The sequence below is a fragment of the Hipposideros armiger genome, unplaced genomic scaffold, assembly GCF_001890085.2.
Source record: "Hipposideros armiger isolate ML-2016 unplaced genomic scaffold, ASM189008v1 scaffold_9, whole genome shotgun sequence".
Classification (NCBI taxonomy): domain Eukaryota; kingdom Metazoa; phylum Chordata; class Mammalia; order Chiroptera; family Hipposideridae; genus Hipposideros; species Hipposideros armiger.
The window spans coordinates 5,262,024-5,287,145 of NW_017731359.1; the positions used below are offsets into that span (position 1 = coordinate 5,262,024).

Here is a 25,122-nt window from a genome sequence, read left to right on the forward strand (position 1 = left end):
ACCAAGTCCCACCCAGGCTAATCTGATCATTAAAATTTAATTCCATTAGCTGATAAAATAGATAGTATCATTCCTGGTAGAAAGAAAGGTATAGATTATATATATCAATATCTACTACCAGCTGAATACTCTGTGTGCTTTATAGGCATGACCATATTTTCAGGCCTCATCAAACCCTATGCAGTAGCTATTGTTACCCTCATTTCACATAGGAGCAAAATGAGATTTAGAGCGGTTAAGAAATTTGCCCAGCTGGTAACTGGCAGAACTGGGATTGAAACAGGTAACCACTGACCTGCACTTGGGACAAGTGACATGTCCCAAGAAGTCTCGGCTCACTCTGGCTCTACGGACAGGCTACTGGTTCCGTCGCAGGGTGGGATGAGCCGCCTTTGCCCACCTGTTTGCCCAGGAGTCTGTCTCTTCTGGCAATTCTTGGAAGCATGTAAGCCAGCTCGGTATACGTGTGTGCAAGCCCTCACAACCACAGGTAGGCTTTTTCTCCCTGTGGCCTGGGCTCTTCCACCTTGGGCAGACCCGCTTTGTAGGTCGGGGCAGCAGCTCTGGGCAAGAACAAGTCCTGCCCAAGGGGCTGACTTCTGTTTCAGGAAAATGTGTCACGTTTTCATAGAAATTGGGTGGAAGGAGCTGGAACAACACCAAGTAAAGGGAACCCTGTGGGAAAAGGCCTGAGGGTGGGAGCGAATACTGCGGGTTCCAGGAGTTGTACCAGCCTCACAAGGCACAGGGATGAGGAGGTGGACAGGAGCTTGCTGAACAGGGTTTTGGAAGCCATCCTTTAGTGTGTCAATTGATTCTAGAGGCAAAAGGGGCCCCTGAAGTACCTTAAACAGAAGACTGATGAGGTGGTGTTTTCACGTTAGGAAGATTTCTCTGCTATCTGTCTGCCTGGGAGCAGGCAACATGTGGCCTTCCTCAGTAGGTGATGCCCTGGGCAGTGTCAGGTTCTAGATTGGAGACTAAACAATGACGACAGACTCAGAAGAACATGATCAAACCGCCTGCGCCTTTAAAAAGTAAATTTGGCCAGAGGTAGTCCTCTTTCAGAGAGCCTGGCCTGGAGTCACTCAGACCTCAAGGGAATCTGAGTTGTCACTTGGAATTTTGTTTCAAATGAAACAGTTTTAATTGGTTATATGTATGTGTACTTAACCCTATTTGAAACCCACTGGTACTGGCTTCCTACTGCTGCTATAACAAGTGGCCACAAGTTTAGTGGATTAAACCAACACAAGTTTATTATCTTACAGTTCTGGAGGTCAGGAGTTTGAAATGGGTCTCACTTTGCTGAAGTCAAGGTGTTGGCAGACTAGTTCCTTCTGGAGGTTCTAGGAGAGAATCTTGTTTTTCTTGCCTATTCCAGCTTCTGAAGCCACCTGCATTCCTTGGCTCATGGCTTCTTCCTCCAGTTTCAAAGTCAGCAGTGTAATGTCTTCAAATTTCTCTGAACTTTGCTTTCATCATCATGTCTCCTTCTCCCACGCTGACCCTCATGCCTCCCTCTTATAAGGGCCCTTGTGATTACATCGAGCCTACGTGTATAATCTTTCATCTCAAGATCCTTAACTTAATCATATCTGCACAGTCCCTTTTGCAATGTAAGGTAGCGTAGTCATAGATCCCAGAGATTTGGATGTGGACCTCTTTGGGGGCTGTTATTTGGGGGGCTTAATTTGTTAAAGTGGGACTACCACCCACTTTAACAAATTAAGAAAAAGAATGATAAATCTGGCAGCTAGGAGGAGGATGGACTGGACACAGGTAGGTTGATGTTAGGGAGACCAGACAGGAGGCTGCTGCAGAGTCAGCAAGGAAGGTGCTGGTGGTCTGGGCTAGAGTGGAGTGGGAAGAACGGACACAAAACATGTTTCAGAGGGAGGATTGCCTGGTCCTGGACACTGTTGGGTTAGATGAGCAAGACTGGGTAGATGGTAGTGCCCTTTTCAGGGCCCAAGGGGAGGAACAGGTTTGTGGCAAGGACAAAGAGGGCATGTAGGGATGTGTTGCATTTACATACCCATGGGATGTTCAGGAGAGATGCCTAGGGGGAAGGTGGACCCAGGGTCTAGATGCCTGTGACTCTTGGGCCCCTCCTCTCCCTGTGGGCATACATAGGCTTATTCTCCACCTTGACTTCTGGGTTACCATCTCTGTTTAACCCTAATTTCTCCAGTTCCAGATAAGAGTTTAGGAGCTATCTTGTCTTTCTGAGGCCAGAGTAGCATTAATATTTATTCTACATCGAGTTTGAGTGTATCAATCCTGGAAACAAGACTTTAAATCATAGAGAGATACAGTCACACGCACAAGACTCACAACTGGCATGTGACAGAGCAGGAGTTATTATGTTGCTTTAATTGTATGCTTGTGAGCCTACATTTTAGAGGTGGGGGGTGTTTTCTGTCCAGTCCATTCTGAACAGATAACCAGCCAGCTGCTCACCATTTTAGGGCCTTAGAGATATGGATAAGACAGCTGGCAGAAGATAAAGCCTCTTCCCCTTTTTTTTAAGAAATCCTGAGCTCATGGGAGAATTCATTCTGAGTGTCCCCAAGGAGAAGGGGAGAGGAAGCTTTCAGGGAAGCCAGGTCCACAGGGAGGTTCCCCAGGAGGGGAAGGAGAAGGGAGTCTGCAGGCCCTGGAACAGAGGAAGCAGGTGCCTGTTCCGTGGCAGCCCAGGCACAACAGGCATGGCCCCACAGAGCCTACCTGAAAGTCCTTGCGGATGGGACAATGGCTATGGCCTCAGTGCCAGAGAAGACCCATGACCAGACGGCACTTCTCAAACTGTTGCTGTAGGACATCCTGGTTCTTGGAATAACCTGGGTAAGAGGAGTTCAGTGGAGACCAAGATTGAATTGTCCACCAGCCTGGAAGATGGGGGCTCACGGTAGGATTTATGCTTGATTGAAAGGAAATAAAGAAAGGAGATATTTTGCGCTACATATTTTAAGCTCTTATACGTCACACTTTATGTTATGGGGCACCTGCATATTTGTTCGTGTATTTATTTGTCTAGCTGTCTTCCCCTTAGCCTGGAATCTCCCTGAAAAGCAGGGATCTCCTGGTTGTTCTCCCATGGCATATCCAGTGCACGGCACATACTCTCATTACAGTGTGCAGGGGTCTCCCTGAGAGTTGTGGTCCCCGGGGAAACTGGAGGGGGTGATTTGGAACAAGTTAGGATTTCGAGAAGACACGCTGTGGATCTGGATGGTGGGGGAGTGGATTTTCTAGGAGAAAGGTAGTAAAGGAAAGGGAAATGAGCCGGCTAAGGCGCCAGGGGGTCCTTGGCGAGCCCCACCTCAGCTGGGGAGCCGGCGCGAAGTGACGCAGCGCGGTTTGGCCGCTGTGGGGCGCCGTAGCCCGCGCCGTTGCCAGGGAACGGGTCCAGCGCCGGATGAGGCCCAGCCCGCCGCTGCCCGGCACCGCTGTACAGCCAGCCAGCTCCGGCCGAAGCTCGAAGACTCGCCGGCCTAATCTCCACCGCGCGGCCTGGGATGGGGCCCGGCTCCGGGGTGCGCCGCCGCCCGGTCCCGGGGACCGTCTTTGCCGGAAGGGTCTGAAGCACGGCCGCCCTGGGGAGGGTGGACGGCCAGGCGCGCGGAGGGGTGAACCGCTGGGTGACCTTGGCAGGGCCGATCTGGCTCGGCCTCTACGACGCGCAGGTGAGGAGCCCCCGCCGCGGTTCTCACCTCGAAGCCTGGCCTGAGCCACCTGGTTCCGGCTGCCGCCTCCCAGCCGAGTTCTGGGCTCGCCTGGGCCTGGAGCCTGCAGCCTGCAGCCTGGGCTCCAGGGTATCGGGCAGAGCGCGGGGCTTCCTTCTCATATTCATCAGGTTCACAGATCTGCATTGAGCCTTTACTGTGTGCCAGGCGAGGGGCCTCCAAACAGAAGCGGCCAGTCTCCAGAACCCACAGAGTGTTAAGAGGGGACCCAGGCGGGGTAGGAGTTGGGGACAAGGCGCCAGATACACGACTAAAGTAATTTCAGGTGGGGATAAGTGCTCTGGAGAGGAAATGGAGGGAGGGAGGGCCTCAAAGGTGACTGAAGCTAAGACCTGAAGGTTGAAAAGGAGCCAGCATTGTGAGCAGGGGAAGGGTGTTTCTGGAAGAGGGGAAAGCAAATGCAAGGGTCTGGAGGCAGCAACGTACAATTAAGGAACAGAAAGGATGAGGGAGCCTTGAAGGATGTGGTGGGAGTTTCAACTTTATCCTAGCAGGAAGAGACAACCATTGAAGAGTTTTGATGAGTTTCAAGTTTTGAAAAGCTCACCTCTGGCTGCTCTGGACAGCGTGGTGGTGACAGCGTACCCCCCGGAAGTCAGTTGAGGGTCATCCTACTTCTGCCAGTCTAGCTGTGCCTCCTAGATGGACTTGCTTAGTCTCTCTGAGCCTCATCTGTGCCCTCATCTGTGAAAGGGGGGTGTTGTTCTGCATGTTGTTTATTAGACAGAAAGTGAGGGGCCCTCCACCTCTGAGACCGATCACTGGAGAAGTCTCTGAGAACAGTATGAAATGATAGGACCTAACTCAAAAAGTTGTGAAGGTTTAATAAGTGAATTCCGTCAAAGCACTTAAAGCAATGCCTGGCACAGAAGAAATGTTCTCTAAATGTTAGTGATGGTTATTATTATTGAAACGCAGTAGGGGAACAGTGATGGAGGCTTGGATTAGGGTGATGGCATCAGAGATGGTAAGAAGTGGCTTAACTTCCCTTATCGAAGGAGAGTGGGTTTAGAAATGAGTGAAGGGTGGTCCCTGCTTTTGTGGAACTGGTGATTCACTGTGGGAGATGAGTTTGTAAACAGATAATCACCATGAGATGGAATAAAAGCAACATTGGTGCTTAATTAGCCAGTTTTTTTTCCTTTTGTTTTTCTTACTTTGTTGTGTCACAACTTTGTTCTTAATGACTGTTTCTTGGTGGGTGTTCCTCAGGGCTTCCTCCTACAATCATGTGAATTGATTTCCTGGTTAAAATCAAGAAACCTTGCCCCTGCTCTTTGCTCTTGTTTCTGCTCCAGGTTCCTCCCTCCTTATTGTCCCCTTTCCTTGGCTTAATTTGAATCCCAAACAGTTTGCAGTGGTTGCTTGCAGGAGGAGAATGGCACAGAAAATGTTTGCAGACCACACAACTCAGGAATGACTGAGGTTTCAAGCTTTTCTTGCTCTAGTATCAGACTCTCTGCATGTGGTTTATGGGAGGATCCCAGCCGCATCTGAGACCAACAACTGGAGAGCTCTATGAGAACGGCTTGAAATTCAGTTTGTTTTCTGGGAGTTGTGATGTATATCTCTTAGCCAAACTATAGCCGCTTTCCAAAATTTTAAAGCCAGAGACTTCTCTTCTCTGGCACATGGTGTGGGTGGGTGGGTGAGGGGTGGATTTTAATAAACAAAGTACTTGCCTCTAAAAGTTCTTCCTTTTTTCTTTTTTTTTTATCTGAGCCACGCTGCCACCTGTTGGCAGCTCAACCGTAGCTCAGCTCGGGCTGGGAATCGAACTGCTGTTGCTCAGAGCTCAAACTCTTGAGTGAGCTCTTAACCAACTGAGCCGCTCAACTGGCCCTAAAAGTTCTTTTTTAAATGACTTTTTGCACTGTAAACAGTGTGTACCATGGAGCATTTTCTTTCCAGCCCTCTTTTAGGTGGTTAAATTGGGAATTGGTTAAATCTTGGTGAAAATTATTTTAAAAGCAGATCCTGGGAAACAATGGATAACTTATTTAGAAATATCCATAGACAGTCACTCTCACAGCAACCATAAATCCTTTAGCCCAAAGAAAAGATGGTTGGGAGCAAAGCCTTCCTGTGGTGTTCACCTTCCCTTTGGGTTTGGGAGTCATGAGGAGCTGACGTGGCCCTTGGCCAAGGACTGGAACAAGGTTCTGCCCAGCAACTCCTCTGTTATGCTGCCTGGTTGTCTGACTCTGCCTTGGACAAGATCTCCAACAGCTCGTAGAGAGCTCTGTGGCTCTTCCTTACAGCTCTGCTGCTGAGTGAGTCAGAACTGCTTTTGAAAGTGAGAAAGCATTGAACTAAACTTGAGCACTCCTGTTGCACGGTTGTTAGGCAGGAGTTCCTTGTTTGTCTGGTGTGGTCAGAGCTCTGGGTCACATGAGCATGTTTGGTCCACATGACAGCCCAGTGGAGCCAGGAGGGCAAGAGGTGACACCGCTCAATTATTTATTATTTGACATAATCTTTTTTTTCCAAAAAAATTACATGCTTTACTTGCACAAGGTAAAAAAATTTTCAGACACTACTAAGGAGTACACAGTAAAAGCAAATCTCTGTCTCACCCACAGCCACTCGATCCCCCTTCCAAAGGCTGCCCCTGTGTTTGCTTTCTTGTATTTCCTTCCAGAGAGAATCTGTGCATATAGGAACATAGGTGTCTGTCCATTCGTCTTTGTTTTTACTCACCTGGTAGCACTCTCTACAACCATTGAACATCTTGCTTTTCCACTTAACTTTTATTTCCTCTCTCATTGTTTTTGATGTTGTATAGCATTCCATTGTGTGGATGTGCCATAGTGTTTTTATATTGTTTTTTGTCCTTTTTTATTACAAACAAGATGGCAGTGTATCTTTGTGTACTTTATGAGTATATGTATAAGATAATTACTTAGAAATGGAATGTGTGCCTAAGGGTATATGTGTTCTAAAGCTTGGTAGACATTGCCAAATTGCCTTCCAGCTAACTTTTTTGAAAGATGAGTAAAGGAGAGACCCAAAGAGATGGCTCTGTTGATTTGCGGCCCTCTCCCGGGTTCTTCAATCTGTCAGCGGCCGTACAGGAACCAGAACCAGCCTCTGTCTGTGGGCCAACCCTTGTCTCTGGCTCCAACTGCCTCTCCCTGTTGGTGGCTCAGGTCCCTGTGCCCTCCATGCCCCTATTGAGCCCTGTCACCTCTCCTCTGACCTCATCACGTTACCCTCCCAGTTCTGTGGCCTCTCCACAAATCCTCTTCAGTAATTGAGTTGATCCTTTCCCGAAATCCTCAACCGTCTTGCGGGAATCCAGGGATAACTACAAGCCTCTCCAGGGCTGGTACTTTTCACCTCAGTCTGGTTCTTTTGACAACACCGTGCATGAATCTCAGAAACACATTCCTAAATACTTTTTTGGTAAGAGCTGAGGTGGGCAAGAGGGAAGTGTGGATCAGTCATGCAACTATTCTATAGTTCATAATGATAATTTGAAATGTTAAGATTTCTTTCATTTAAGTTAAGCATATAAACTAAGGTAGCCTAACATTATTTTGAAAATGCTATTTTAGGCTTTAACAAGTCTATATTAACATGAACAGGTTATTGTCATCCTGGCAATGGCCTTCACCTTGTTGGGACAAAGGAGGGCTGGCATAGCCCTTCCAGCCTGCCTCAGAGGCCAGGTGGATCCTTAGCTTACCAAGGAAGCAGCTACCTTTTGCTCTAACACTCCAGGGGGCCTCTTCCCTCTTGTCTTCCTTCTGTCTCGGCTAGCTTAACTCTGTGGTTTGTTCTGTGGCAGCAGAAGGTACACGAAGAATCTTTTATGAGGGCCCACATATCCCTCAGCACACTGATGATTCTGCTGAGGGCATTGGGTAGGCAGGGGAGAGCTTGTGGGCTTGACCTCCACCCCCCTACCAACTTCTCCCAAAGCACTGGGCTGCTGCTGTGGTGTCACCTTCCCCCAGGCCCTATCTCCTCTTGCTCATGCCCACCTCCCCACTGTGACTAGAAAGCTTTCCAAAACCCCCATCACCTTTCTATCACTCACCTGCTTTAAACTTCCTGTGACTCCCTGTGGCTTCTTCACCTGGCTCCCTAGGCCCCCTATGATCTAACTCCACAGCCCCACCGGGCTCATCTGTCTCTCTCTGCACCCTGCCTCCCCCAATCCCAAACCCCATTCATGCTGTGTTCTGTCACACTAAATGGTTGGCCCTTTCAAGGCTACCAAAATACCCATTCACCCACTACCCTGATGTCTGTCTGCATCTGTCTGGGCCCTCAGAAAGTAAGACCCTGAGAGCAGGAGCCTGGTCTCATCTGTGTTTACATCCTCAGTGCATGCAAAGGGTTGGGTCCAATAAGCGCTGACTGGGCCAAGGTGTGAGTGCAAAAGCTGGCCATGTTGTCCAGGAGCAGAGCCACATATCTTTTTTTTTTTTTTTTTTTTTTTTACCCATCCCCCGAGCCACATATCTTTTAATCTGTTCTCCTAGAGAAGTGCTGAGAGGGGAGGGATGGCAGAGAAGTCCCTGGGTCTGGTGACAGTGCTTGATCCCATCTGTGCTTGAGGCCCCATCTGGGATTCTTTTTGACCTCCCAGTCCTTTTAATCAAAATCTTTTGGGCTAAAAGAATTTGTGATCAGCAACTCTGCAAGGGAAAATGTCATCAGTTAAGAGTTGGCTGATCCAGGCTTTGGGGCAGGTGGCACGCCTCCTGACTCGCTTGGGTATCTACTCTAGAGTGCTGTCACTGCTGCAGGGGACTTAGATCTAACAGCACCATTCCCTCATCCACGATCTCATACAGTGGTACCCCTCTGAGCCAAGGGTACCCTGGTTTGGAGTCAGAGCCACCCCAAGTCTGTTTGTGTAGGCTTCTAGCTTCAGATGGTGACTCCTCCCACCTCAGATATCTGGGCTGCAGCAGCACTGGGGGTGCCCATGGCCACTGCTAGCCCACTCTGGACAGTGGGGACATGTCAGCCATGTACCTCTGCTGCTTTCTTTAGAAACTCCCTCAAGGTGTAGGGCTGTTAAGGTGTGAGGATGGCAAATGGAAAGCCAGAACTTAGGGATCCCAATTCAATTCAAAGTCGTTGCCCTAGTGATGATGTCACTGGAGAAGGGATGTGCAAACCACAGGGATTTGCCCCCTTCCCTGAGCAGAACCACCCAGCTCAACTGTATTCACAGGGCTTGACCCGATGACCTTTGACTGTTTCCAAAAGTCAAAGACAAAGATTTGCTACTTCTGGGGACATTCAAAATAAAGTGATGCCAGCTTCTTGGTCACCTTTGTCACCTTTGATCAAAGGTAAGAAGGTTAGAATGGTGATCAAGTGGCCCAGCTCTTATAACAATGCATTCCTTGGGACCACTGATGTAAGAAAGCAACTTCAACCAACCAACTTTGGACATAAACCTCATAGAATATCAGATGCTGTAGCCTCAGTATGGAGATGTGAGGACAACCCAGAGAGCTATTTTAAGGGTAATTATGATGTCTATTATTTAGGGAGCATTTATGTGTCAAGGCTTTACCTACAGGGTCGCCGATGTATATACAGCCCTAAATAGGCACCCCTACCCCTGTTTTTTAGATGAAGAAACTCGGGCCACTCAGCTAGTAAGTGCAGAGCCAGGACTTGAACCTATATCTGTGTCCTCCAAAGCTGGGGCTCTTTTTTCACCTTTCACTGCTTCTTATTGAAGACAAAGCAAATGACCACCAAAGTATTCCAAGTGAGTCCCTGGGAGAAAACTAAGGTCACTTCATTGAGCTTTGAGATGAGGCTACTCTGAGGTGATTTCAGATATGCCAGGCTTGGCTACAGGAGGCTCTGAGCCTTGGGCTGGATGAAGGGCAGAGTGGCTAAGTGCACATGTCCAGCAGTCAGGTAATAGCCCGTGGGCAGGGGAGGTATCGGTGCATGGTGCCTGTGCGGATTGAAGACAGGGCAGAGTGGGCCAGATGGCTCCAGGTGGACCAGGATTCCACGCCATTGACCATGTCCACATTTCCTTTTATTTCAGATGTTTTCAAGTCAGCAAACATTTACTGAGCACCTACTATATACAAGGTATGTTTTGGGTACTTGGGGGAACGGATGTGGGGAACAGGATTGACTGAATCACAGCATATTTGTTGCCCTTAAGGGAAGCTGGCATAACAGGGGGCAGACACTGGGATGGCAGAAATGTTCCAAATGGCAAAGTGCCTTGCCCAGTAAAGACTGAACGTGAGGGCCCCAACTCCACGTGGGGTACCCCTGGATGAGGAGATGCTTGCAGTGGGCTCTGAAGGTCAAGTCACATTTTGTTGGGCTGAGAAGTGAGGAAGGCATTCCAGGCAGATGTCCCAAGGCGGGTCTCCCATACGCTTTGGCTTAGTCAGACTCCCTGGCCCATGGGCATGGGCTCCTGATAGGAGAGTCCAGCTGCCAGGGTTTTGTCCCCAGCTCCTGGCCTTCCCACCAAGAGCTCCAGGTTGGCCTGTCTCCCCAAGTATGGTACTGCCTGCCCAGGCCGTAGTCTCACCACAGGCCCAGAAGATGCTGGGAGTGGGGCTCTTCTTCCTGTAATGTCTCCCTGTATGTAACTTGGGCCACTGGGCCAGCTCTTGGGCTTAAGAATGGCGGAGGTAGGGGACTGCTGCCATCTGGTGGTTGACTCTGGCTCCCTCAAGTCAGTCAGAGAGCATCAGCCCACCTTTTTGTTCTCAGTGCACCAGACCCAGATTTTACTTCGAGAAACACAGTCATTTCTGCTGCTGGAGGGAACCAAAGAGGCATGCATCCTCCCCTCTTCTTGTGTGCTGGCCCCTCCCCAGCAAAGAAGCCTCAGGCAGCCCTTCTGAGTTATAGGGGAGACTATTCACAGTCCCCCCAGCCTTAAAGGGATTCCATGCTTGCTGAGGGGCAGAGGCCAGATCACCGTTCCGGGCAACCCCACTCTCTGTTTCCCTTAGCAAATATAAGGGGTCCTCTCTGACACTTGCATTTGGGCCGCAGGACAGAGGTGACTAATCCCAACAGAATCAGCATGTGTTCTCATCACTCTGGCCCCAACCTTATATTGTTACCAGATGAGAACATGTCTTATTGGGTTTAATTTTGATGGCTGTGGAGACAGAACACTTTGAGTAACAAGCAGTCACTCTGTGTCCTGAATAAACCCTGGGCCCTCCTACCTTGTACTGGCTAGAGCTGGCTCTGGGGATTTGAGACTAGCACTCCATTACCATTCTCTCCCACTGCCCAACTTCATCATGCTAGGGCCCCGGGTTCCCCTGCAGAGTAGCTGGGAGGTGGCTTCATGTCCCAGCCTGCTTCTCCCCTGCTGAAACCTGGCTGCAGGCATGGGTTCTGGGCTCCAGCCTGGGCCTCCTCAGTCTAATGCTTTCTCTACTCTTTGTCCCTCTGGAGATGAACATCTGCAACAAGCCCTCCAACAAGACAGCCCCTGAGAAGAATGTGTGGACAGCACCCACGCAGGCCAGCGGACCCTCCCCAGAGTTGCAGGGCCAGCGGTCTCGCCGGAATGGGTGGAGCTGGCCCCCTCACCCGCTCCAGATTGTGGCCTGGCTGCTGTACCTCTTCTTTGCTGTGATTGGCTTTGGGGTCCTTGTTCCCCTCCTGCCTCACCACTGGGTGCCTGCTGGCTATGCTGTATCCTTGGGAAAGTGTGGGGCTGGTGCATGGAATTGTGGGGGCAATGGATGAAAGACATGGCAGGGCCTGAAGCTGGGCTCCAGAGCCTCAGAGAGCACAGGCAGGCCCTGTCTCTTCTTTGGGGGGCCAGCTGCTTACCTGCCTGGCCTCAACCCCCATTCGACCCCTCCACCTGATGGGGTGAGCTGACAGGCCTAAAGTACCTTGGAGCATTAAAAACCCCACACAGATGGGAACCTCATTAACTGAGGTACCACAGGAGTGATTACAGAGGACAGCCTAGAAGCTCTCTTTAAGCTAATTGTGTCCAGAACTCAACAGGGGATAAGTTAGAGAGTAATTATTCCATTTATGAAAGAATTTTTCACTTTTCAAAAAGAGTCATGGTAGAATTCTTTTACATAGCAAGTTTCCTGGTACATTTAAAATGTGTTTTTATTTGTGGACAGATTATTATGCTGTAACCAGGATTGTTTAGGAGCGCATTGATTTTGTACATCAGGCCCTCTTAGCATGAGGTTGAATTGACTAGAGGAGTTATAAAGATGTCCTGGAGGCTCCTGGGAACAGTGACAAACTCGAACTTGCATGAGCCTAGTGGTGTGACTGCCCCAGCCCTGGTCACAATCCCCAGGAGCAGAGGATGTGGCTGCAAGGCTGGGAGATTGGAGTATAGCAGGTAGCCATGTGCTCCTGTCCAGAGGGTGCCCATGTGAGTGTGCCATGGCATGTATGCTTCATGGAGATAAATCTTTGGGCCCCTTGGGGAGGAGGGCTAGTGTGAGCTGAAGGAGGCTAGCAAGGATGAACTTGAATGCCTCGGACATAGAGTTAGCAGCGGAGTGTAGTCTCAGCTCAGCCCTTTTAGGGCTGTATAAGGCTGAGCAACTTCTGCCAGCTCTCTGGGTCTCAGCCTCCTCCTCTGTGTGACAGGAAGAGCCCTGTCTGCTTCCCAGGATGGGGACCCAGAGCACGCAAGAATGTGTGTCGTGTACCAGAATGCACGAGCCGTAAGTGTGCGCGTGCTCTCTTGGGAAACCACAAAGCCCTGGGCTGGTGAGTAATAAGGGTAGGTGTGTGAAGGACTCTAGAAAAGGTTGCCAGCCTCAGACACCAGCAGTGTCATTGGGGGCGCTTCCTGGTTCATTAGGGCCCAGGGCCTAGTCATCAGCTCTGTAAGTAGAAAACTGGACTTTCCCTGAGGTGACTAACAGGCCCTAGTCAGGGCTATTGACTGGAATGCTTCATGGAATATTCCTCTCATGATCTAGAATGGGCACACCCCTCACTCAGGATTATCTGGGTTTCTACCATCAGAGTACCCGGGAAGCCAGATGAATAACCTTGTGGCTTAGAGTGAGTAGAATCAGAGCAAATAACAGTAAACAGGAGTAATGAGCATTTATTGAGCACTTACATGTGTCAGGCACTGTGCCAACCTCTGTACATGGATTATCTCATTCGATCCTCATAATCTATAAAGAGGGTATTTTCCCCACTCTACTAAGGAAGAAATTGGGGCTCAGAGAGATTAAGTGACTTCCTGAGGTCACACAGCTGGTACCCCCGTGACGCCAGAAGAGCTACTCAGGCAGGCCGACTCTGAGGCAGTGGATGGTTTGAGGGTTTTGTCCTCCCCACATTTATTGCTTTGGGCAATGTGGAGGTTCACAGAACCAACCAGTCTGGCATCCCTATTTCCAGGTCTGGATGATTGTACTGCCTTCCATCAAAGCCACCTTCCTTCTATAGGCTCCCTCAGGGCCCTGAGCAATGAAATAGGGTAATGGTGTGTACCAAGTACCTACCTTGGCCTGGAACTGGCCTGGGACCTAGCATTGCAAAGATGAGCAAGGGGTGCTCAGCCTCCAGCTGGAGGAAAGCCTTGTAGATTAGAAAATGTCACATGGTAAGTATGTGACAATGTCACATGAGGCTAGGGGCTCATACAGCAGACTGGGGGTACAGGAGATGAGCATCTAGACTGACATCACCACAGGCCCAGACGTACACGTGCTGCTCACAGCTCCTCTCCTCCCCTGTGCCCAGCCAGCTCTCCAGATACCCGTGACTTCGCCCCTTTCATTCATCGCCTGTATCTAGTCAGTCATCAAGTTCTGTTGACTGAACAGCTATCGAGTTTGCCCTCTCTTCTCCCCACTGCCATCTGTCTCTCTTACCTAGAGGACCCTTTCATTTCCAAGCCAGTCTCCCCACACATGCTCTCACTCTGGCCCGGTCCATCTATATCCCTGCCGCCAGAGTCCCCCTTCAAAAAACAAATCTGATCAAGTTGCTCCCCAGCTTAACACCATTTAATGACTTTTTTCTACCTAAAAGAATGAGGTTTAAGATGCTTAAGACTATCCAGTTCTGGCCTCTGCCCGTCTCTCCAGCCTCTTATATTGTTTCCTCTGTTGCGACACCACTGGTCTCTGCCTGGAAGCTCCTTGCCTCTCTCTCCACCCCAACACTCAGCTAAATCAGAAGTCAAGAACTGACAGCACATGAGCCAGCTTGGCCTACTTTTTGTTTGTTTGTTTTAACTGAGGGATAATTAACACACAAAACAGACAGATCTTAAGTGTTCATTTGGCAAGTGGGTTTAAAAATTATTTATTTCCTTGTCAACATTTAAAAAGTGAGAGCCTTCCCGTAAAAATCCAGATTTCTGGTTCATTTTGAAAAGCCAGAATTTGGTGATGTCGGCCCTCATTCTTGCATAAGCTGAGCTGGAACCACCCCTCTGGTTGCTCCCAGTAACCAGCCAGGCCCTCTTCCGCCTTACCTGCCAGCTCCATGTGACCGTTCCTCTCCAGGTCTCAGCTGAGGTGATCCTTCCTCAGGGAAGATTTCTGGATCCCTTCAGACTAGATGAGGTCACACCAACTCATAGTCCCATGAACTTTCTTCATTGTAATCCACCCATTATTTGATTAACATCTGTGTTTCCCACCAGACTGTAGGCTCCTTGGGGCTAGGGGCCAAGTCTGTCTTTCTCCTGCCATATTCCCCAGTGCCTGGCGTAGAGAAAGACTTCAGTAAACAGTTAAATGCATGAACCAGGGTGTGGGGAGTCAGAGAAGTATTGGAGCAGGAGGGTAATTAAATGTTTGTCCACATTTAGTGTGTCTGAAGAGAGGCTGGAATGGTGAGGAGTAGTGGTCGGTGATACCAGAGAGGTTTGGGAGGAGCCAGAGCACAAGAGGCCTTGGCACTGAGCTAAAGAGTAAACTCTAGCTTGAAAGCCACTGAGAGCCAGTGTAGGAGTTCAAGCAGGCAAGGCTTTTGGTTTAAGCTCTTCAACGCTCACTTTGGGACCAAGTGAAGGGCAGACTCAAGGGGACCCAAACAGGAAGAGCAGAATCAGGAGACTATGGAATAACCCAGGCAAGAAGTGAAGGCCTGGCCCATAGCCAGTGCCATAGAGAGGTTTGGATGGGCCACAGGATTATTTCCTTCAGCTATAGGATAGCACATATGGTACAGCAGAGCCTGGCTTATGCAGACATGTAGGGAAATTTGGCTGCTGGGAGGAGAAGGAAGGGAGAAAAGGAAATTGGACAGCTGATGGATGGAGGATGAATGATAGAGGGATGATATCTTCCTGGCTAGTAAGGCGATGGCTGGATGGAGGGTGGATGGCTCGCTGGGTGGAATCTTTGGGTAAATTTTACACATTCAAACTTTGCAGCAAGTTGTCAGCATACTCGTCTCTAGCATTTGGTCCAATCCTGAGCAGATACTTGTAGGTCCTAGAAGAGCTGTGTTTCAGCTCCAGGAATTAGACATGCTGTCCCTGGTCAGGTCCTGAATGTGTCAGGCCATCCCAGATGCTCAGCCCCAGGGCTCCAAGCACTTGGACTCCAGTTCAGGGAGGCAGTGGGTATATGAGGCCCTGTCTGCAAGTGATTCTCCATTTGGTCTGGCTACTGAGAGAGAATGGCTACTTCCCTCTCAGAGCTGACTTCCTGTGAAAGCAAGACAAACAAGCTTAGAGCTTATATTTTGTGTTCCTTGACCTAGCAGGTGGTCTCTTTAAGTCTCACTTCACTATTTAAAATATGAAACCAGATTGGATTTGGAGACCATCTAGGGCCATCCAGGACCTGTGCCAGGCCTGGGGCAGTGAGGCCAGGGCCCTGTGGTTGGGCCCCTTAGCAGCAGCAGACAGTTACTGGCTTGTGAGCTCCATTACCAGGTGGCCCCTCTCTTCCATCTGGGGTATGGGTATTGCTGAAGAGGTCTGACAAGGAAGCTCTCGGGTCCTGGAAGTAGGAGGTGGCACAGATGAAGCGTCTGTGTGAGGGAATCACCTGGAGGTGGAGAGCAGTTCTTTTGCCACAGGAAGCAGGGGTGGGGCTTCCAGCCAGCAGAGTGTGGAGTGAGTCTTTAACCTGCTGGGCCAGTGCATGGGCGCCATCTTTGCTGGCCACCTCGTGGTGCACCTGACTGCTGTCTCCATCGATCCAGCAGATGCCAATGTGCGGGACAAGAGCTATGCAGGGCCCCTGCCCATCTTCAACCGCAGCCAACATGCACATGTCATTGAAGACCTGCACTGCAACTTGTGCGACGTGGATGTGTGAGTGTGCGTGGACTGAGAGTATGTGTGGGTGATGAGTATGCCTGGGCAACTGCCAGAGGGAGCTCAAGGCAGAGAGGGGCATGCTCATGGCTTTACAGTCATCCTGATAATGGGTGTATTTTACACAGTCAAGAATCTTGATGGAGTGACAGAGAATTGGGTGAAGGAGAAGGTGATTGGAAACAGAAGACGAGGATAGAATTTCCAACAGTTAAAATAGGAAACATTTGGCACTGCCACAAACATTTCTAATGACTAACTCTGCCAGTCACCTCTCCTCCCCAATCTCACAAGCCTTCCCGGATAGGGTCAGGGAGGGGAGTTAATTCTTGAGTACTTACTGTGTGCCAAGTGCTTATGAACAACCACCCTGCAAGGAGGGCAGCATCTTTCTCACTTCACAGAGGAGGAAGAACCCAAAGCTCAGAAAGGCTGAGAGGCCTGTCTGAGGTCATATGGCTCTTGGGCAGTAGAGTTAGATTCACCACCAGCGTGCCTGGTCCCTGAGGTGATACTGTTACCCCATTTACCCATGAGGACTCAGACACAGAGAGGCCAAGTGACTTGCTCCAGGTCACACTGCTAGTGGGGAGAAGAGCCAGAATGTGTGATGCCCCTTGGCTGGTCCTGACAGCCCCCCGAGGCCCCTCCCCATCCTCCTGGACATTCCCAGTCTCCCAGCCTCAGGTAGGGAGGGAGTTGTGGTCCAGGCCAGCCCCACACTTTTAATCTGAAGTCCCAGGCAGCCTATTGAAGGGATCTGTCCACAGGACAGAAAGAGAGCCCACGGCATTAAGGTACTGAGAACTTTAGCATCAGACTGTCCTTTCCTTCACTAGGGACCAGTCAGGGCATTGTTCCTCCGTGGGTGCTCTGGCAGCTGCTGTCCATTCCAGGGGTCCTCCCTGTTCTCAGGAAGGGGCTGCAGCCCACTGTTCCTCATTCCTTTGGGCTTCTCTGGTCCCACCCTGGGGCTGGGAGACTGGCTTGCATTTCTAATGGCCTCACCTCATCTGTGATGAACTGCCTTGACGTTCACCCAGAGGTCAGCTTGCTTCTCTTCCTTTGGTTCCCTTTGGATGAGCCCAGACAGACTGAGGTTTTCTGGGAAAATGCCAGTAAAATTACCGTAGACTGACAGGGAAACAGGCACTCAAAAAATAGAGATGCCAGGAAGAGCAATGCAGGCCCGACGGCCTTGCTCTCTCCTGCTCCCTGGCCCACACCTGCGTCGTCTCCTGGCTCGGCGCAGGAGTCCTTGCTTGGAAAGGAAGACCCATTTCCGTTTCACACCACCGTCACCTGGTGCGCAGTCCCAGAGTGGGACAGTGTAATGTCCCCTACTTCTCCCGCCTCCGGGTCCCCAGCTCTTCAGAAGCACTGCTTCCTCCGGGTGCCCTGCCCCGCAGTGCCGCCAGAGGGCGCGCACGCTCCCGGTCGTCAAGCGCGGTCCCGTGGACGCACCCGGTGGGTAACCCGCTCCAGGTCCGGCGCTATGGTCCCTCCGCGGACTCCCGCCGCTGCAGCCAGGCCGGGCGACCAAGGGGAGGACGAGCCGGCCAATTGCGCTGTGCTCCCTCCCATCCCGCAGGAGCGCTCGCTCCAAGCACTGTAGTGCCTGTAACAAGTGCGTGTGCGGCTTCGACCACCACTGCAAGTGGCTCAACAACTGCGTGGGCGAGAGGAACTACCGGTGAGAGTGGGCCTGGACCACAAGGGTGCTGGGGATGCACGGGTCTGAATGTGAGACCCGGGACCTTAAAGCTGCGCAGGGGGCGGGGTGGGGATGGGGGGCTTGGAGCATCTGGGCACTGGTGTGCGTCTGCGGTGTACTGCTCTGAGGGTGATGTTCTTGATGGCTGCCTCCTGCTGGACCAGGGAAAGGTGGGGAACCTGATGGGGTGGCTTCCAGTCTTCACCGTTGTCCTAAGCCTTTGGCTTTGTGAAGAGTTGGAGCTGTGGCGTCAGAGGCCTGGCTCTCCAACCCGACCATGGGTCTTTTTGAGCTCTGGGCCCTTACCCAGCTGGAGCACCTGGGTGCTGACAGCTGCCCATGGCTGGGCCCAGGCTCTTTCTACACAGTGTGGCATCTGCTTTACTGGGTGTCCTGCTCCTCGTGCTGGTGGCCACTTATGTCTTCGTGGAGTTCTTTGTCAACCCCATGCGGCTGCGCACCAACCACCACTTTGAAGGTCTGTCTGGGCCCTAGGCCTCCTCCCACCCCTTAACCCTGGGTCTATTCTGGTCACTGGTCACAGCCCCAGCTGAGCACAGTCTCCCTGTCTTGCAGTCCTGAAGAATCACACAGATGTATGGTTTGTGTTCCTGCCTGCTGCCCCTGTGGAGACACAGGCTCCTGCTATCTTGGCCCTGGCTGCCCTACTCATCCTTCTGGGCCTGCTCTCCACAGCCCTGCTCGGCCACCTACTCTGCTTCCACATTTATCTCAGTAAGTGCCCCCATCTACACCTGTCTTGCAGGGGGTAGGGGTCATTAGGCTGTAGAGAGGTACCCAGTTGGGCTGTAGAGCCCTGAAGCCATACCCCTTCCCACTGCTGGCTCTCTATGGTGGCCTGGTCTCACTCCATGGCTTAGTGTATATGGGGACAGTGGTTTCAGCCTGAAACTGGGTGCCCTCCCTCACCTTCTGAATTCCAGGGCCCCCTTTCCACTGCACTGAACCTTCTCTCACCCCCTCAGTGTGGCACAAGCTCACTACCTATGAGTACATCGTGCAGCATCGTCCGCCACAGGAGGCAAAGGGGGCCCACAGGCAGCTTGAATCGTGTCCCCCCAAGATGCGGCCCATTCAGGTACAGAAGTGACCCAAAGGGCTGAGGGGCTGGGAGATGGGGCCTGGGCGTGGGCGAGGTGGTAGGCTGTGCAGCAAGCTACCAATGATGAGACAAGGCAAGGGAAGGCAGGCCTGGAACAGTAACTGGGCTAGAGGGTGCTGGGGGCAGCAGAGGTGAGCCCACGCCTATACTGAGCACATGCCAGCCTGCTTAAGCATGGGCACAGCATGAAGGAGCCCTGCATTTCCTGGACCCTATGTCCAGTCTCGTTCAGGCTCCAAGCATGTGCTGGAGGGTGTGAAAATGGGAGCGTAGAAGTGGGCAGGTTGGAGCTGCAGGAGAAGAGAGAGGATGGACCAGAGAATGGGTCACCAATTTTCTCCACCTATGCCCCTGAGCCCTTATACCCATTACCCTGTTTAATCCTTAAAGCAGCGCATGAGGCAGGTAATGTTGCCACACCCATATCACAGATGAGCACACTGAGACCAAGAAAGGTTAAACAGAAGCTGGGTCTGGGAAGAGTTAAGGTCTCTGCTACACTCTGAAGCAGGAATCCTCCAGCCCAGGATAGGGCTTGGCCAGTCCATCTGCTGACCAGCCTATCCCCATTCCCACGCCCTGTGGCTTCCTGAAGTCAGCAGCTGGGGGTGGGGGTGGTCCAGTCCTCAGAGCCCCCAGGGACTAGGAAGGCAGGGGGCCCAGGCAGTCCCTTGCTGGGAAGGCTGAGCCCTGGATCCCAAGTCCTCATGGCAACTGGACACAAACACAGGCTGGTGGGCGGGTTGGGGAGGGCTTGGGACCCTGCCTCTCCTGTTCTCTCTGCCAGGGGTGGGCCAGGCTGCCAGGCCTAGGGGAGTGCTGGCTGTTGGTGGAGACTCCTCTGCCACACCACTGTGTACCTGCCCCAGTGCTGGGCACTGACCCCATGTAAGCACAATGGCAGCCATCCTGGGGAGTGGGCTTCATCCGCACCCCCACATCACAGAGGATTCTGAGGTTCAGAGAGGTAGGCAGGAGACTTTCTCAAGCTGCATAGTTGGTTCCCATTGAGGCAGGGCTGACCCTGGGATGTCTAGACTTGAGAGCTCTGGGCCCCTGCCCTGTAGTCATTACCTACCTAGGCTTTGGGGCCGGATGTGCCAACAGCAAGGACATTTCATATCATCTGCAAATGACCTGAAGGAGACCTACCTAGGAGGAGGGGCATGCAGAAGAGAGAGGCTAAGAGGTGCCACAGTACCATTCAGGAGTGTGCAGATATTGAAGGTCTCTGAGGGAGGATCCTAGGGACAGCTGTGAAACGGGTTTCAGTGGGGATACCCTGGTGACACCCCCAGACTTCCCCAGCTGGCTAGGGCCTGGCTCCTGACCCATCCTTACCCCTCAGTCTTCTGGAACTGGCCTCTACTACTGCCAGCTCCCTCTACTCCACCCTTCTGGAGCCCAGGAGTACCAGAGCCGTCTTTCCTGTCTCTGCTGAGCCCTGGAGGGGTGCTGGGTCCACACTGGGGAAGGGGAAAGTTGTGGGGGGAGGATTACCTTGAGGTCCCAGTCTTTATGACTGGTCTCTGACCCCATCCTCCTTCCCAGAGCTCCTCCGCTCAGGCTTGGCACCCCCAAATTTCTCCCTACAGGGCCAGCCTGGGCAGAGGTTGGGCACAGGGCTTGCTGGGCTTCAATCTTTGCACTTGTGTAGTCAGCCTGTGACCAGCTGGGCTCTGTCCCCTAGATTTGCCAGGGCCCCAGGCAGCCACCCTACCCCCACCCTGAGCAGGAATGCGGGAGGGGCCCCACTCTGGAGCCGTTGCCCCCAAACATAGGCTTGTTTTAGAGACGGCGTTTGCTGTTACATTGTCGTCTCTGCATTAGTCAGGACGCCTGGGTCTCCATGGAAACGGCTGCCGAGCGGGCGACAGCTGTCCTGGTGCCCTCCCCCTCCCCCGCCCGCTCAGTGGGGGTGGGGCCTCATCACCCTGGCTCCACCCCATATCCTTGGCACAAAGACCTTCTGGGGCTGGCTTTTCCCTGGCTTTTGTTTCCTCACCTGTGGTCCTCCTGGGTGTAGCTGGAGGGCGTCCTGGGTGCTGTGGTGCAGGTCTAGGCCACTCCTGCGACATCCCGGCCTTAGGCCCTGTAGCTTTCAGGGGTTGGACCTGCAACTCCCAGGGTCGCTATTAGGATCAGCGACTAAACAAGACACAGAACTCATCCATAAGCCTGGTCCCGAATGGGGCTGCGGTACTGTTTTTTCACCACCCATTGCCTTCCCATTTAGGGTAGGGGTGGGGGAGACTGAGCATTACCCCCTCCCGCAGATAATATTGCGGCTGGTACTCTGAGGATTCAGCTCCGTGGGAACCCTCAAGTTATGCACACATCCTCGTTTGCACACCAGCCTGTGAACGGCTGCTGCATGTCCCAGCTAGGGGGGAAAAAAAATCGGTTCAGAGACTGGAGACTTGGGAGGGGCCAGGAGCAGGAGAAGGCAGCTCTAAGGGCCTCTTCCCCACCACTCCGTTAGGCCAGAGCAGCTCTAGACTAGGTACATTGGACCCATGAGGCTGGGGCTTCCTGGAGGAGATGGAGTTTGATTAGATGAAGTGAGGAGATCCCTGGGGATAGGGTAAGGTCCAGAAATGGGTATTTTAAGCCTCAGCCTGCAGAGGGATTTTCCCATCAGAGCTGGGAAGCCTGGAGAACGCCCTAGACCTCAGCATGCAGACCTCCCACAGAGGCCATTGAGAGGGTGGGTGTTGTGTCCAGGACTGGGTGGGCTGTGGACTCAGAAGGCCGTGGATCCATACCTGGCCACCCAGCCTCTCTGAACCCTACCTTCCCCAGGAGATGGAGTTCTACATGCGGACCTTCAGCCATGTGCGCCCAGAGCCCCCTGGCCAGGCCAGGCCTGCTGCAGTGAATGCCAAGTGAGTGTGATCTGGGCATAGTTAGCTGGGCATCCCCCATTGGCATGGCATGGCCATCTGTGGTGGGAAAAAGGGGGTAGACCAAGACCAAGGCACATGTCTGGGTCCAGCCCTGCCTGGTCTTGGACAGATCAGTGCCCCTTTACTGTCTGCTAGGCAGGGAGGCTTATTTGAGGACCTCCAACTGGGTGGGATTTGAGGGATCATTGGCGTCCAGCGCTTACCCTCCCACTTCCCCCTCAGTCCCTCCGGGTTCCTTGCCACTGGCGGCCAAGTGGAGCCTCCAGCGCCCTCCTCCCCAGAGACTCTCGCTCTGCCCCCTGGGATCCGACCCCAGGTAGGGGGTAATGTGCTGGGCTCCCTCCCCTGGTGGAATGGGATGGGAAAGAACCCTCTATCTACCCTGCCCCACTCTTTTGCTTCTTCTGGCGATGTGAGGTTTGGGGAAGGGGCACTCAAGCTCCCGGCTGTCTCTGCAGAAAAAGAGGAAGCGGCGCGTGTATAAGGTGCCCACCTCTGGGACCTTGGACCTTGAGGCCCCGCTGCCCAGGCTGCCCGGTGAGCGCCCTTCCTGACTGGATTATACACTGGGAGTTCCGAGGGAAGGAAAGGTAGGGGCCCCGAGCGAGTCGTTCGGGACCCCTAGTCTCACGTTCCCCACCACCCTAGCAGGACCCCGGGCCCCAGGCTGCGGCTCCAGCTCGTCGGATTCCGCAGGCTCCAGTCCCGTTCACGCCGCTGGCCCTGCAGGCGCCTACCACTCGGCATCAGCCGAGTCCATGGACGAGATCCCTGTGGCTCAGACACGCCTGGGCAGCGCCGCTCTGGCCTCCCCCGGGGGCAGGGGCCCAGAGCTCGGGCTGGCGCTGCAGGCTCGTGTGCCCGCCGTTTTCGTGAGCCCGAGCAGCGGCGAGCCCGGGGCGCGAGGCGGCCTGGAGGCCGATCTGGCTTAGCTGGCCGAGGCAGAAGGACCTTGGAGGAGCGGCCGGCCCGACTCTCTATGCAACAAATACCCCCACCCTCGCGGACCGAATGCACTTTAGGAGCCCCTACGGCCGGCGGGATCGCCCCCCACCCCTTCGCCACAACTCAGCAATACCCACCCACCGGCCATGATGCTCCAATAAACTTTTTTTAAATGCTTCTGCGGACTTATTGCATACTTTCTTAATGGTAAGGGCCACGGGCTCTCCTGGAGTCGGACCATTGCCAGTCGGCCTAGGGGCAGAGGATGGGGTGGGCCCCCTTACAGTGGGTGGCCATCCATATTGTCTTGTGGAGGTAAACGAGGACCTGAGGCGCTCAGGTATAGGACTCCCGGTTAGGAAAGATCCTAGAAGGTTGCCGGGAGGAGGTTATTTTTCTTGAAGATGGAGTTGCGCTTGGTGACATGAGGGGAAGCAGGCTTTGGGCTCCGGAGGTGGTAGAGGGAGCAGAGACCCAGGAGGTCCAGGATCGCCATCGGTGTACCAGGATTCTGGGGCTGAGCACTCGTGATTCACTCATTGTCCCCTCCCGCCCCTAGTGACCCGGAGTTGTGACTTGGGGATGTCATGTTCATTGGAGAGCTGTGGTCTTGAGCCAGCTCTAGACCCCGCTGCCCACTATCGCTGAGGGAAGGGACCTTCCCACTCCTCTGCCCCTCCCTTCGCCCTCCCCGTTCCTCCCTCCCAAAGAGCCTTCGATTGCTGCTCGGAGAAGCTCATCGCTCCTGGAGGCGGGGGCTTTGGGTGGAGCCCAGGATGGGGGCTTTTATCCCGCTAGGGGGCCATCCGAGGACGTGCAGAACTACAGAGGGCTAGTCTCCCCCGCCGCCAAGGCCGAGATGCTGCCCCAGGAGCGACAGGAGGAGGCTGTCAAGGCAGCTCCGCCCCGAAAGAGCACGGAGCGCCGATAGGGCGGGGTCCGGTGGGTGGAGCCAGCGTGACCTTGGTCACTCTCTCGCTGAGACAGCCCCGGGGGTGGGACTCGCCGTCTCTATGGAGACAGAGAAACAGGGGATAATACGGTGGAGCCGCCGGGGCTGCAGTCCCGCCCCAGAGCCGGCAGGGAGCGGAGCTGCAGAGCCGCCTAGTCTCCCGCGTCCGTGGGTCCATTCTTGCGTCCTTCTGTCCATCGAACGCGCACTGCTGGAGCAGCCACAAGGTAGAAGTCGGTAGGAGACCCGGGCGCCGACCACACTAATCAGTATCCTGCACGATAAGGAAGGGGTGGGCATGGGAGCGGCCTGGAAGGGGTCCCAATCCTGGATGGTACCGGAGATGAGGACGCCAGCTGAGCGGCCCTGCCCTGGGCCCAAGCGTTCCACCCCCACCCCTATCCCCTTGTCCGGCTGATTGATGACTCCAGCTGTCCCAGCGGGAGCAAGCCGGTGGCCCCAGTTCACGGGCGTGGCCGCTCCATCCATGGCCTGCAGACCCCAGGGGGACTACAGCCTGTGACCTGGCTTCACCTGATAAGCCCCAAGATTACCAAGAATCCATCTTCCCACAGGCAAGAGTGAGCACTGGATTCAGGATCCTGCCAGTCTCCTGAGACAAGCATCTTCTGGCATGAAAGCTCCCCTAGACTTTACCCTTTGAGAATCAAGTGCTAGGGTTCTGGGTCCCTGGTGGGAGGTTGCAGTGTAGGGAGAGGGTAGTGCAACGTGGATTGGGATTGTGGGTCCACAGTTACTGCAATGTGGGATCTGTGAGTGCTCCCAGTCCCAGAAACTGCAACTTAGGAATGGGTGATTGTGGTCACTGGCCAGTTGTAGCGGGAGAGGGGGTAGCCAGGCAGAGGCCCAGGCCCAGGCCCAGTGGTCACTGGAGGCTCTAGTATATACAGGTAGAAGTTGGTTCCTAAAGACATGACAGAATGTGGTCAGGAGGCTGTAGTGGAGGATGTGGGTGTGCTTAGGGGGTTTTCAACACAGGGTGGTCTCAACATAGTACCTGGGAATCTTTAAATGTAAGTCTGTGGGTGTGGACACTGGGGGGATTCAATGCAGGGCTGAGAGTGTGGCCAGAAGATTGTGTGTGGACAAGGAGGGTATGAGGGTGTGGTCAGGGCTGCGGGTGTGTGGACCGAGAGGCCTCAGTACCCGGCTGTGTTATATAGAGGGGTTGCAGTGCAGTGCTGCAAGGGGACTGGCCAGGGGACTGCAGTGGGGGCATGGAGGGACCCTTCAGTGCAGGGCTGAGGGTATTATTGAGGGAGTCTTAGTACAGGGCTGTTAGTATGTGTTGGAGGTAGATGCTAAGGGAAGGACCCAGGTCATCAGTCTCAGCGCTGCCAGTGTGGTCAGGGGACTGCAGTGGGGACTGGGGGGGGTGGTTGGGGGAACGGGGAAGGGGCTGAGAGCCCAAGGTCTCCAGGAAGACAGTGGCTGAAGTGAGGAGGCAGAGACTGAC

The 25,122-nt window shown here is 53.1% G+C and overlaps 2 protein-coding genes across 14 annotated transcripts in view; both read left to right on the forward strand.

Annotated features, from left to right (window-relative positions):
* Nucleotides 1–3,378: 3,378 nt before the first annotated feature.
* Nucleotides 3,379–22,871, forward strand: ZDHHC1 (zDHHC palmitoyltransferase 1). Of its 12 annotated transcripts, none has more exons than XM_019655826.1 (11): nt 9,893–10,534; nt 11,172–11,414; nt 15,827–16,002; nt 17,597–17,698; nt 18,073–18,197; nt 18,296–18,454; nt 18,664–18,818; nt 21,645–21,727; nt 21,971–22,064; nt 22,207–22,285; nt 22,397–22,775. In XM_019655826.1, the coding sequence occupies exons 1-11, from the start codon at nt 10,379–10,381 to the stop codon at nt 22,678–22,680; spliced, it is 1,656 nt and encodes a 551-aa protein (XP_019511371.1). In that variant the 5' UTR covers nt 9,893–10,378; the 3' UTR covers nt 22,681–22,775. The 12 variants fall into 12 exon arrangements, with proteins under 12 accessions (XP_019511407.1, XP_019511438.1, XP_019511364.1 ...); XM_019655835.1 differs by having other exon boundaries at nt 9,894–10,534; nt 22,400–22,775; XM_019655846.1 differs by having other exon boundaries at nt 9,899–10,534; nt 18,706–18,818.
* An 829-nt stretch (nt 22,872–23,700) lies between these two features.
* TPPP3 (tubulin polymerization promoting protein family member 3) overlaps nt 23,701–25,122 on the forward strand; it is a 3,749-nt gene continuing 2,327 nt past the window's right edge. The window contains exon 1 of one of the 2 annotated variants that reach the window (XM_019656599.1): nt 23,701–23,882. The gene's annotated coding sequence lies outside the window, so the exon portion shown is untranslated. The remainder of the gene's footprint in view (nt 23,883–25,122) is intronic. The other variant, XM_019656591.1, reaches the window with a different exon arrangement.